Below are 13,716 nucleotides of genomic sequence, written 5' to 3'. Positions count from 1 at the left end.
TACCTTCTGCAGAGCCTCTTCTGTTTTTTCAGGGTTTGTTTTTAAGGCTTGAGAAGCATCATACATAGGAATTGGCATAAATCTCAACGTGTAGTTCCTAGAAAAAGGAGAAAATGGTACGTTTATTTGAAAATAACGTCCTATTATCTTAATTCAGCACTCTTTTAAAATCTGAAAAGAGTTGCCAGACTGTCTTAGAAAATTCTAAACTACCGGACCATCTTAGGCCCCTCGACTGCAGGTCAGCCTTCTTTCCTACCACCTTTGTGACACCACAAGTGACCTCGTCAATTCACGCTGTCTACAAAACCTACACAACTTGAATGAATCTGGTTTTGTTGTTTTGCTTTCAGTTTTCAATTACAGTAAGGACAGGATTTTCAAATTGGAACTGGAGAGATGGTCTGAGAGAAAGGCTGGGAAAAAAGTCCAGCATCAACTTGCTACTTGGATTTTAGTCACCAACAGATCTGAAGGTAACTTGATTACCACAGTGACAACGTGACAGACAGACCCAGAACGGTAGAGGAAAACCCCAAAATAGAACCAAAACATTTGCTCGCCAAGCCAAGGATGTGAGCATCCACAGAAACAATCTGTTCAGGCTCTGGGCTCCTTTAAATAACCAAGTCCAAGACCAGTGACTGTCTTTAGAAAACCTTCCTGATGGCTCAACAACCTGACCTCTGCAGGGCCTGGCAGTTGGCACCCCAAATCAGCCCGAGTGCCCAAGGCTCTAGACACCAAGTAAAGCAACTGTGGAACTCTGGGTCTATGTAATACCTCACACGGCTGTTACCTGGCTGGTTAGACACAAGAACGCAAGGGTGAGTCATTTTTGCGTGAGAACTCTAAATCCGCACTCTGGCCTGTGTTCCTGAGCTTGCTACAAAGTGCTATGTGTCTGGATGAACACTCACACCTGCTCCCCTACCACAAACTCTAGACCTGGAGATGCCTCCTCTCTCCCAACCAAAATGCATCTGTTTCTACAACAAGACACTCAGGAAGGATGACCTTGTGGGCCACGTGTTGGCAACCGGTACCTAGGCATCCCACAGCTGGCTTGTTTCAGGTCTCTCAACAACAAGCAGGATTCATGGTATAACTCTTATGGATAGTCAGATGGCTTCTACTGGAAGAATAAATTAACAACTAATTCCTAAAACAGGTACTAATAATGAAGAAATAATAAAGAAAATAAACAGTCATCTTAATAAAAGCAGCCAATCTGGATGGTTACCTAATGGGGGGGGGGGGAAACTGTTCTTCATCCAGTCCAACTGACAAGATGGCTTAAAGTAAAATAATCAGCAAAGACATGGCTGTTATTTCTATAACTTTAATTTTTACCTTAGCTTTGTTTGAGCAAAATTGCTTTTGTTTGACTTAAGAGGAACCAGCCAACTGAAATTAACAGGTAATACGTCTCTTTTCGCAGCCTTGAAGATTTTCTTTTCCCTCATCCACTTTTCATCATGCTTCAGACCAGCATGGTTTATTTAAACCAAATGTGATTTCACACCATTGGCATCTTGTAGCACAGAGTACATAACAGACTGTGATCAGGGAGTTCTACTTTCAATCTGGAAATGTGGAGTGTTGGGGCTGCATCCTCTTGGCTTCTCACAAAGACCTGCCTGGGCTGGCAGTCTGCAACATCATTAGAGTTGCAGCTGTGCTGTTAGCACCCAAATGCAGCAATCTGTAAATATATGTTTCCATTCAAAGGTTTTGTGTGCAATAGGTGTAATTACAGGAGGTTCTGCAGTCACAGAAGTCTCCTGGGAGAGGTGGCCATGATGACTGATGGTATAAGCTGCCTTATCCATGTTTAGCGATGGCCGGTGGTGGCAGCAACTTTGACTTCCTGGCTAAAGGAGAACCACGGGATTTAGAACTGAAGCCACTTAGAGATAATTTACTGTGATTTCTCACTTTATAAAAGAAAAATTCATCAATGAGGTGAAATGATCATAGGCTCAAGATCATAGGCTTATTGGTGACAGAGCTGGGGACTGAATGGAGGGCTCCTAATTCCAGGTCTAGGCTTTTATCCAGGTCACCATGTTGGGCATGACAGCTCCACCTGAGGGGCCGTGCACGGAGGAAAACACAAAATAATGAGTACCTCCTCCCCCTCCTAAAAGGCCCAACTTCTATGCTACTGGCCCCTAATTTCCCTCCTACATTTTGTAACCTCTCGTTTTTAATGCTATAAATCTGCTTTGATCATTTCTACCATTAGAATACAATAGGAGGATTGAAAAGCTCAGAAAGAACCAGATTTCTAGCATTTTTTTCAGCCACGTTTGTATTCTTCTTTCCTCATTTAGTTTACTGGGAAAGTAAATTTGACAATAAATAATAGTTGCAGACTTTAGTTACGAAGGTAATTTAAAGAAAGCCTTTTACAGGAATGAGACCAGTGAGCCCTGGCCTTGCCATTTCCTCAATTTCATTTTTATTTTCTGGACCTCAGCTTTCTTCTCACCACTGGATTCAGAGTTGTCATCCTGGGCAAAAAAAGTGAGATCCAGCGGAAGGAGATTAAAAACCACGAGGAGAAAGAAGCAAGGTGACCGCTGTGTAGCACCCTCCACCCCACCCCCCTGCAACCATGATCTTGTGTGTTCTGTGGAATAAGCATCTCTGCTCTCATTTTATAGATGAAGAAACTCACACCAGAGGAAAGTCAACGTCTTCCCAGGTCCCATGGCTGGTTAGCAGGAAACTAATCAGACCCAGATCTTCTGATTCCCAATCTACTGCTACTTGTATTACCCCACAGAGGCACAAACACCATTGGTTCTTTTCTATTTTTCTAGAAAGAAGTCCTAAGTAAAACTTACTTTTCCATAGCAACAGCTATATCTTGAAAGCCTTGGGCAGTAATGTTGTTCTTGTCCCATATAACAGTCCTGTTTGGAAACCAAATCACATAAATGATCAGATACTTAAGAATGGAGGAAATGATTCTCCCATTGCAGATAAATCTCTTATAGGAAACACTGTCTAGGTATTTTAGTACAATGAGCAAGGACTAATGTTCAGCTTTGTTTCAAACAAAGCAAGGATGAGCATTTCCCCCAACATTGGATTCCAAAGCCATTCTCTGCTCAAGTACTATGAAAAAAACCATACTTAAAAGCAACAGCACACACATTAACTTACCACTAAGTCACCTAATGCTTTGCTAGCCAGAAAGCCCTATTTCCCCGATATTCTCCCAACATATTCTCCAAAACAGCATTCTAGTATTCAAGTCTGAGGCTGAAGTTATTTATACAAGAGGCTAAACAGTCTCATGTCCAACAGAAAGAATTCCAGATACTGAGACGTTTTTCTATTCTAAACAACTAGAGGGACAAAGTGGTCATGTTTTCTGACATTTCATCATTGCCCTGACGTGATATGATCAGCAATCCCAGCAACTGAGTTCACTCTGCTGATAAACCTCAGTTACTCTAGGAGGTGGTTTACTTTTTAAATACAAAATCTATTTTGGAAGAAAAGTATGACTTTCCTTTCAGAATGTGAATACTTCAGAAGTATTTTAGGATTTGTCAATTCACCTGACACATGAAATGGCTTTTATTTGTCTGAACGCTCCCAGGCTCACAACCTCTAATTGCTTTCTCTTCCTAACCTCAACGACCTTCTTCACGTACACACTGACCTTCAAAGAAACTGCGGCAGATTTTCGCTTTTGCCTTCAGTTTAGACAGAAGGTGCGGGCTCTGCCTTGCACTGGGAAGCAAGGGAAACAGCCAGAAAAAGCCCTTGAGGAGCAGTGTGAATTATTAACTCTTCCTTCACCAGACTGCTGGGCTAGGTAGCAACTGGGTCTCTCTGAACGATGGATGGTAAACATGGTTACCAGATAACTAGTCCCTAAGAGAAGTGGTTACTGCATAGCTCATCCTTTAGAAAAGCCATGCTTGGGAAGCACTACGGATGAAAGCCACTGAACAGAAGAGTTAGCATCCAGTACAAACTTGCCTTTGACACAGTGGACTTCATGGATCCCCTGGGTTTTAGGTCTTTATGTCGCAGGAGTGGGAAGGGAAGATAAGACGCTGGGCTCACAACCAAGTACAGCGAAGCCCCTCGTGTCATTCCTCCAGTCTTCCCAGCTCTGCCCCCAAACCCCTCCTCTGCTGCCCCCTGCCTTTCCGGACACATCAGTCAGCTGCCAATGCTGCTGTGAAATGGGAAACCGCAATGGTTCTCAGCCGGGTTTACCTCATAGTGGAAATCTTTAAGACAGCAGTTTGAAGGAATGACTGTGTCTAAATTTGGGAACACCCTCCTCCATATTTTGAAAAAAGACTTGAAGCTGTCGCTTCTGCTCCCCAGCTGGTCGCCTGGGAAACTCAGGCCTCACACGAACACAGCCGGCCCCCCAGTGGTTGCTGGGTCAGACCCTCTTCCAGACCTTCCTTTGAACCAGCATCCACTCCTCGGGGCCGAGGGCCCGGCCTGCGTACCTGAGCTTGGTGTTGATCTGCAGCGCTTTGGCCAGCATCTTTGCCCCCATGTCCCCCATGCCATTCCCACTGATGTCCACTGTGGTCAGGGAGGTGTTGCTTCCCAGGGCATTGATGATGATGGTGACCTCGTTCTTGAGTTTCGAGTCAGCCAGGGACAAGGACTGCAGAGGCTGTGGAGGGAACACCAGGCAGCGCTCACACAGTGTTGTCAGAGCTGCTGCCGCTCGCTGGGACCCACTTCACGGAGAACCATCAGGGGAGGGACCCACCGCACAAACACAAAGTGCCTCATTTGGTAACTTCTGGCCAAAAGACACTGATGAATGCGACCTGAAGGTTCTGGACCCTTGGAGTCAAACATGAAGAGCTTGTGTCTTAATGCTGAATATCAGCCACCTCTCTTCTAAGGGAAGCTGTGGAAAGATACCCAGAGTGGCAGATGCCAGCTCTTCTGAAGTGGAGGATGGGAGGAAAGAAATAAAAATACTACACAGAAACGTCTGCACTTCAGTATGGCAACACTATCCCTTGACCCATTTTATTTCTATGCAAGGTAAAAGAACGTCTTAAAATACTAGTAGAGGAATACTAGTACTAAATTACTAGAAGTAGTAAATGCAAAATAAAACCCAGCCAAGATAATAACTGACATTTATTGAACACTTAACCACTATTTAAGCTTTTTACATATATTTACTCATTTAATCCTCCCAGTAACCCAATACTTAGGTATTATTATATTAGGTATTGTTATCCCTACTTCTCAAGTAAGAAACAAAAAGGTTAAGTGATTCAACCAAGGTCACACAGAAAGTAGCTGAACAGGAACCGGACAGACTGGTTACAGATTTTGTGTTTTCAACTCCTACACAACGTTGCCCTTATTGGCTTATCCTAGATCTTTTTGATTCTCACTCTTAGCTTTGTCTTATAAGATCCAATCAAAAGACACACTTACAATTAAAAAAAAAAAAAGTCAAATGTGTGTGACCTTTTCATTACTGTAAGCTGTGTGGTGAACCCAAGCCAATCCACTCACTGTCTATTTAAACCAGAGACTGAAAGCCCTCTGCCTGGAGGCATGTTTTGTTTGGCCTACAGAGTATCTGACAAAGAAGGAAGAGAAGAATGGGCTCCCTACTTACACCCAGCTCACACTTGTTTATGTCACTTTCCTAGCCCTGTGGGTGTTTAAATTGCAATCCCTGATTACAGCCATAACTGAATTAATGAGGTGGCACGAATTCCAGGAGTTAAGCCAAGGTTGCTCTAAAAGTCAGAACTAAGACTTCTCCGGGGGATTTGGATGTCTTCTGGGTTGCCTGCGGTGGTCTACACTGGCCCAGCCGTATTCAACAATTGTACATGCTAACTCCATGAGTAGTTCAGACATTACAGGAGATGGATGCTGGAACCAGCTTCTAGGATCATCTATGACCAGGTTCCACGGTGGCCCGTGGGACTGGGGTTCTTGAGATGTGCCTAGGTGGTCTGTAGGACCCCCGCACAAATTGTGGGGTGTATTCGTGTCCACTTAACCACTGAACATGGACTTCTAATAGAACACCTGTTCCAGGCGCATCTGCCAAAAGGCTCAGGAGGCAGAATGAGTGTTGACAGTTTCAAGACTCGTATGTCCACAAACTGGCATTATGCATTTGGTTCTACTTTTCCCAAGTGATTGTCCTTATTGTCCAAATTTGACCATGTTTTCTAAACGTAATACATCTATGGTAAAATCAAAAGGTAATATTATATAAATTAGAATCAAATTTCTTAAGGTTAAATGGCATAGTAAGTGCTAAGTCAATTAAAACCTCAGCCCAAAAGCCTGCATAATCTTAGACTCAGGCAGGTTTAGGGAGGGAGCTTCAATTTTCTTAAGAGTCTACGTTCCAGTAGATAGAAAAAAAAAACTAAACGAAAAATGCTTCAGACTCAGGAAACTTCATGTTTTAAATGAAAACATAAGCAATGCTGCTTTAATAAAAAGCTGTAATCGCATCTCCCATCATTTCAATAAGCTCTATTCAATGCCTACAAAAATGACACATTACAGCTTCTTCCTCATACTGGAAAACTGGCAAGTCTCCAAGCTGGAGAGCACCAATTCCAGTACTATATTCAAACCCTAATACACCCCAGTTAACACTTAAAAGTAATAGGCAGAGCCATTAATGCGAACAGAACAGCCGGAATTGCATGCATATTTATAAGGTCATCCCTTCCTGATTTACTGCACTTCCAGGTAACATTACTATTTGAAATCTTACTATTCCTGTTCATAGCTGAACATGCCTAATCTGACAATCTGTCTCCTTGCTACAGGGACTCCCAGGACAAACACATACTGTTGCATTGTTCACAACACAGGTTTGTATGTAATACTTCAGAACAAGAGTCCCTGTCATCTTGGCCCCTCAGTGTTACCGTCCCTCGAATCTGGGAGCAGCAGCCTGACAACCACTGTCTAGAGCTGGAGGTGACACGGGAGCCCGTGCGTCTAGGTTGTCCAAGCGAACATACTGTGCAATATCGGGAGAATAAAGTATTCCACACGCTGTCTAAGAATAAGCTCTACAGACACAAGGTCAAAATGTAAAAAGCAAAGAGTTTACTTTTTATATGTAGAAACCTTTAAAAAAATAAAACCGAAAAATGAGCCCAATGGCGCCAGTTATGGGTGGAATTTTTATAGTCACAAGACTGAACTCCTAATCATTTTAAATAGTTTTGCACATTACTGATTCAGAAGTAGAAAAAAAATAAAAAGAATGTAATTACTTATTGAAAAAGCCACCTACTTTTCTGTGACATGAACATAAAAGGCTTTTCACTGTACATTATTAGCGGCAACTTTTCAAATTTATAACAGAGTTCACATTTTTGTAGCAGACTTTACCATCTGCGAATATGTTTTTAGGTGTACTTTAAATATCAAGATTATCTTTGAGTAAGAGACTTTGAAAATTATAGGAACAGAGTTTGAAGACCCTCGTGTAATAAGCAAAACATGAAATTAAGAAATATATTTTTCATAGCATATAAAATTTCCTGAAATATGTGCTAAGGAACAAATATTTGGGAATGATTATTAAATATGATTCTGCAGGGTTTCCCTGGTGGCGCAGTGGTTGAGAGTCCGCCTGCCAATGCAGGGGACGCGGGTTCGTGCCCCGGTCCGGGAAGATCCCACATGCCGCGGAGCGGCTGGACCCGTGAGCCATGGCTGCTGAGCCTGCGTGTCCGGAGCCTGTGCTCCGCAACGGGAGAGGCCACAACAGTGAGAGGCCTGCGTACCACAAAAAAAAAAAAAAAAAAAAAAAAAATATATATATATATATATATATGTATATATATATATGATTCTGCAATACTGGCTTCCCCAAGCTTTTAAAACTGGGCCAGTACTAGGAAATCAAAATCTCAAATACAGCAGGGTGGTATAAAGTCAAATTAAATATGTAAAACAAACTGCATGAATTCTGAAAAGTGTAAATTACATTCTAATTATGCCTCTAACTTTAATAACCCAGTATAAGAGTACAAAATATGGGGTTTATTAGCAAATGAGGACAAAGAGAAGTGTCTGAATTCATTAAATAATAATGAGTTTCATTTCTAGTCCACAGGTTGGAAATTATATCAACACAATGAAGAGGCAGGACAACAGAATTTTCTCCTGCCCTCCAGGTCAGAGCTTCACAAAGAGATGTGGGCAAGGGTAAGCAAGGAAAAGTACCAGTCTCCATCTCTCCTGACCGCATGGCTTCCTCCAAAAATTTAGCTTACAGTTATAGTAGAATTTGCTATAACCCTGTGTGAATTCAAAATGGGAAATGATACTTTTTGCTTTTAAAGATTTTTTTTTTTGATGTGGACCATTTTTAAAGTCTTTACTGAATATGTTACAATATTGCTTCTGTTTTATGTTTTGGTTTTTTGGCCGCGAGGCATGTGGGATCTTAGTTCCCCCACCAGGGACTGAACCTGCACCCCCTGCACTGGAAGGCAATGTCTTAACCACTGGACCACCAGGGAAGTCCCGAAATGATACTTTTTTAAAATGTGACATATCTCACATGATTAATACAGGAAATCACTCTTACAACCTACAAAAGTAGCTATCACCAAACATGAATAATATGAATCTTCATTATACAAATTGATTTGGATTTTAGGAACCATAAAAGCTCTTTGGTGGCTGAATAGGACTAAGATAGGAAAGGGACAAAATCTTAAAGAGCATCAGTAAAATATAAGATGTGATGCACCAGGTTTCAATGAAAGGAATTAATGGTAGAGTGCTTCTCACTTTGTCCATAAAATATCTTCCTTTATCCTAATGCATTTCTAAGGGCAGCCAAATAGGATACTATGTGAAATTAAATTTCTTTACCCTGAACCGAGTCTTAGCCAGGAACAACTAAAGGGAATTAAAATAGAAGAAGGATTATTAGAGCTCTAGACACAATTTAAGATGGGGGACAACTTTCTTAGTCTCTTGTAATTCTGCATAATTACTAGATGAAATTCAAATTAGCGACATGATGTTTCTCAACATGATAGAAGGTTATAAAGTCAACTAGAGAGTAAAAATTCACACTTGCAGATTAGTGAATTAGCTGAAGCTAGGAAGTAGTAAGGCTTATTAAAAGATGGGCTTAGGAGTCAATGTATACGTCTTTTCATCTATTAGTTACAATCTTCCTTTAATTAGTGATAAGCTGAATAAAGTGAAGAGTAGGTAAATTTTAAGTACACTCTAAAACTGTACTAAAGCATAAATATTTATTGCACTTAAAAACAATAACAATAGAAAATGTATACAGAGATAAAATTATCTGAAAGCATATCTGCATTAACCCAGCAGACATAACTCGTAAGAACAGCAACAAACGGCAGATTTTAGGCAAGAGTGTTAAAAATAATACTCACTGATTCTTCATCTTGAATCATCTGTACTAAGTTGTCCAACACAGGTGTCAGATTTCTAAAGAGATTTTAAAGATGTGGACAGTGGAATCAAATCAAAAGCTTTCAGGAGGCTGGTTATTTTCATCATTGTCATATTAAAAAATGCAAAACTCTTACTTGGATTTCATATTATTAAAATTTTTGCCTAACGCCAGGTGTTGTATGGATCTGTTTTTACTGAGCCACACTATTAAGGTAGATAGGTCAGATTCTAAACCTGGAAAGAATCAGAGTAAATGGAGAATCAACACACATGTGGATAAATAAATTCTCAGGTGCAGCACAATTAAACAAAGGTGCAAGGCAGTGGATGACTTTCTTTACTGTCCTGAGAGTCCTGAGATGCTAATCCTTTTTCCCCCAACCCCCCACCAAAGGAACTCTTTGTCCTCTTATTTCACAGGGATAAACTCATTCTCCACAAAGACTTACCTAAATCTCTTATGCAATCAGTGGCTAAATAAAGTCAACAAGGAATGGGGAGGCATGACAGCAGAAAATTTCATCTCTCCCCATCCCTTTGTGAAAGAAGATTCTGACATACTGTTCACTGGGAGGTAACTGCAGTTAAAGTTGTCTATGCAAATTCATACTGCATTCTTGTCTATGCAAGTTCATACGCACATGTTAATGTAACCAGTAGAAATAAAGCTAATGAAACAAGTTTCTGAATAAATAAACAAGACCTCAATTTTATTACCACCAAGCATGCAAAAGGTTGGACTCAGATCTTTATCAATGTATTGATGACAAGTTTTTTTTTTTGGTCTGAATTGTTTTACTGCATAGACTTTTCATTCTTGGCCATGGAAAAATCTTAGTAAGACTTTGGCACAGAATTATTCCATAAATAAACTCTGTTAAATTAAAAGGTCCTCTAGTCAAGAAGTGAAATAACAATTTTATTAAGGTGTCATCTAGATTGGGCTAGAAGATTATTTTCCCTTTACCAACTTGCTTCAAATAACATTTCTATGTCTTTTCTTCTCTGATTTCTGACTTACCATTATCGGAGATGTCTAGGCTAGTGATGTTGTGGATTTCGGCGATGCAGCCTTCTAATACCTGCGCACCTCCAGATCTCAGCTAGAGAAACACAAACCAAACAGGTAAAGTGGTCACTGGAGGGCTAAAGCCAAAAAAATGAAAAATAGGAGATATAGTCTCAAACTTAGCACCAAAGAAAAAGTGAAAGCTTATCAACTCGAAAAGAGCTATCATCAATGTAAAAAGCTAATCACTAGTCATTATATGGTTTCCCATCTCACGTAAGTCTGAAAATCATTAGAAAAAGAATCAGAAGACAGAGGCCACTCCACATCACCATTGACAAGATGGTCTCCGTCAACACACAAGAATTTCCTTCATTTCTGACTTTTGGAAAGCTAACAAATCCCTTTTATACATTAGAAACTGCTACTATTTTATTTGATTATTACAGATTTCAAGGTATAACTCTCCACAATGTAGCAGCAAAACAACCAAAGGAGACAGTAAAGACCTATAAAACCCTTTTCATCTTCTCCCATAAAACCAAAAGCATATTTTACAGAGGTCAGAGTATTTTTGTTTTCCGTTCAGCAACTATCTGAGTTCCTACCTACTATGGGTAAAACACTGTGCAGGATGCAGTTTCCCAAGCTGTGGCCCTTTGTTCAGTCAACTTACGATCTAATAAGGGAAAAGAAATTCATTTATTGGGAACCTACTATGTGCCAAGGAACATGGTAGTTTCTCTATTAACTTAAGAAAATTGAAATTTATGTAAAAATTCTATACCAAATTGATAATACTTTCTACTTGTTCAAGTTTTGATGTAAAAATTTAAAGAATCCTTATTTCACTATTTTAGATGAAATATGTCTGCGGTACTCTGGACCAAACCCTGCCAATTTCCCTGGCTGCTTACATGTTAAGCAGAATTTTGCACAGATCTTTGGAATTGCTTTATTCAGGAGTATTTCAGCTGGAGTGTTTATATTCAGTCCTTTCTACTTTTTCAGGTAACAGCAGATCACGGTGAGGTGCCTGATGTGAACTCTGACGGGGAGTGTCACACAGAGGCAGACCTCCCCAGGAGGCTGGTCTACACACTTCAGGGGAACCAAGGCCAACCAACTCCACAGCTGCAGGGCTACGAATCCAGTGTGTGGAGCTATGGCCATTTTTATTATATTTTTGCCAAAGTACTGGTTTATGATTGGCTGTAAATTTAAAAACAACAACCAGGTTCTTCACAAACAGATTTGAGAAACACTGTTCCAGGTCACAGTTTGTTAATATTTGAAGAAATGAATGTTATATGTAGACTATGTCAACATTAAAGCAAGAAATAATTTAGGCAAACACTTCCAAGGAACATAATTTGATTTTCAGAACGTGAAAAAAATTATGCTTTTGAGAAGACAAACATAAGTTTTTACAATTTCACTATTTGCTGTTAGTGATTTCTCTATTGAGAAGTCAAATTTCTACAACAAAATCTCTACTTCTTATTATAATGTATAGTAAAAAAGAGTCCATTTGCAAAAATGGAAAATAAAGGTGAGATTTCAGTGCTCCATTCTGTTTATTTTACAAATACTCCTGACTGATACTTGTAGCATATACTAACATTTTCCAATACTAAAAAATGTCAACATATCCTAATTTATTGATTCATAAAGTACTTACACAATGGCCAAGCTAAGGAAAGCCCAAGGAGAAAAAACAAAAAATGTTAAGTAAGCGGAATAAGAACAGAGAAGTAGACGTCTATCAACACACGATGTAAAAAGGCAGAGTCAGAAAAAACACTTCAACTAAAATAAACTCCCAAAACAAAAATCCAAAACTTAAATAAGAAAATAACTGATCTTCAGTCACAAGAACATTCGATTGAACTCACAGGTTATTAGATGCCTAAAATTCCCCCAAAGCTTAAGGCTTTCCCAAAACAGTAAAAGCTTTTCCATTACTGTGAATGAAAATCCTTTTAAACAAATTTGCATAATTAGAGGCTGTGTCTGCATGTATGCATGTAAAACTGGTTTTAAATTACCCTCATTTGGACCCCACACACTAGCATTATTTAAAAAGAATGCAAGATCAAAGAGGAGTAAATGTGCCTGAATCACTCAATACTTTTTGAAATGTTAAAATAAAATCACATTTCTTTCAAGAGAGAAGTGTGGTTCCTCATAGTTCTAAGTGAATAGTTGTATCTAATACAAAAACATCCATAATGGGTACAGAAACAAGGAAACTAAAATCTAGAGAACTTTTAATAATTCATTTTCCTTCCTCAAGAGCACTTGCCGTTTAAAAAGAGGTGGCAAATATTACAGGTTTAAATATAAAATAACCTCCCTATTTATCACTTGTCCTCTATAGGGGTTCCACTTTTAATGAAAAAATAATTTCCATCCTGGGAAATATTCTCACATGAAACTGTGAATACTGTAAGATAATCCAAGAACAGAAAATGGTTTGACGTGATCCAGTTCAACATATCCTCGCTAGCAGGGTTTGATGCCAAAAGGTAATTTAGAACCCAAGGAAGATATATAATACAATTGACCCTTGAACACCTCTGGGGTGAGGGGAGTTGCGGGGGGCCAACCCTCCACACAATCAGAAATCCAAGTATAACTTTACAGTTGGCCCTCAGTATCTGTGGTTCCTTCCCCACGTGCAGATTCAACCAACCACGATGTAGTACTATAGGAGGTATTTAGTGAAAAGAAATCCACGTGTAAGTGGACCCATGCAGTTCAAACCCGTGTTGTTCAAGGGTCAACTATATATATACTGTCATTTCCAAGAGAATGGAAATACTTGCATTTCCAAATAGTTGCATGCATTATATTGCTTATGTCTATCCTGTGGTGAAACATTTTCCATTTTGCATTCCACACCCAGCCTAATAGGAAAGTGATGGCAAGGGGTACAGCAATGATGATGCTCAACACACACAAGCAAACCCGCCTTCTCACCTCAAAGCTGGCTGAATGACTATCAAATTGAGTGGAATTGTCTGAAAAGTTACTAGTGACTTGCTGCAATGTCCTACTTGTTACAAATTTTAATATCTGATGCTCTTTTTTCTACTCATCATCAAAGCACATTGCAATGAATATGGCATAATGTGCAAGTAAATTTCTCCTTAAAAGAACCAACTCCCACATCCAGACTGCAACAAATCCTCATTTATGGCTAGCCTTTACGTCTTCTCTGAAGTATCAGAGATTTTCCTCTCTCACCTGGA

General features: G+C 39.8%; 1 protein-coding gene across 7 annotated transcripts in view; it reads right to left on the bottom strand.

Annotated features, from left to right (window-relative positions):
- Positions 1-13,716, bottom strand: part of CARMIL1 (capping protein regulator and myosin 1 linker 1) — a 435,866-nt gene that overhangs the window by 93,506 nt on the left and 328,644 nt on the right. For all 7 annotated transcript variants that reach the window (XM_029242717.1, XM_029242718.1, XM_029242719.1 and 4 more), the window contains 6 exons: positions 10,475-10,556; positions 9,588-9,687; positions 9,432-9,486; positions 4,491-4,663; positions 2,853-2,921; positions 4-97 (listed from right to left, as the gene is read on the bottom strand). In XM_029242717.1, the coding sequence (XP_029098550.1) occupies positions 4-97; positions 2,853-2,921; positions 4,491-4,663; positions 9,432-9,486; positions 9,588-9,687; positions 10,475-10,556 (573 nt within the window). The remainder of the gene's footprint in view (positions 1-3; positions 98-2,852; positions 2,922-4,490; positions 4,664-9,431; positions 9,487-9,587; positions 9,688-10,474; positions 10,557-13,716) is intronic.

The sequence above is a fragment of the Monodon monoceros genome, unplaced genomic scaffold, assembly GCF_005190385.1.
Source record: "Monodon monoceros isolate NGI ecotype Baffin Bay Population unplaced genomic scaffold, NGI_Narwhal_1 Super_Scaffold_3, whole genome shotgun sequence".
Classification (NCBI taxonomy): domain Eukaryota; kingdom Metazoa; phylum Chordata; class Mammalia; order Artiodactyla; family Monodontidae; genus Monodon; species Monodon monoceros.
Note: the sequence above shows the minus strand (reverse complement) of the source record. Positions and strands in the feature narration are given on the sequence as shown.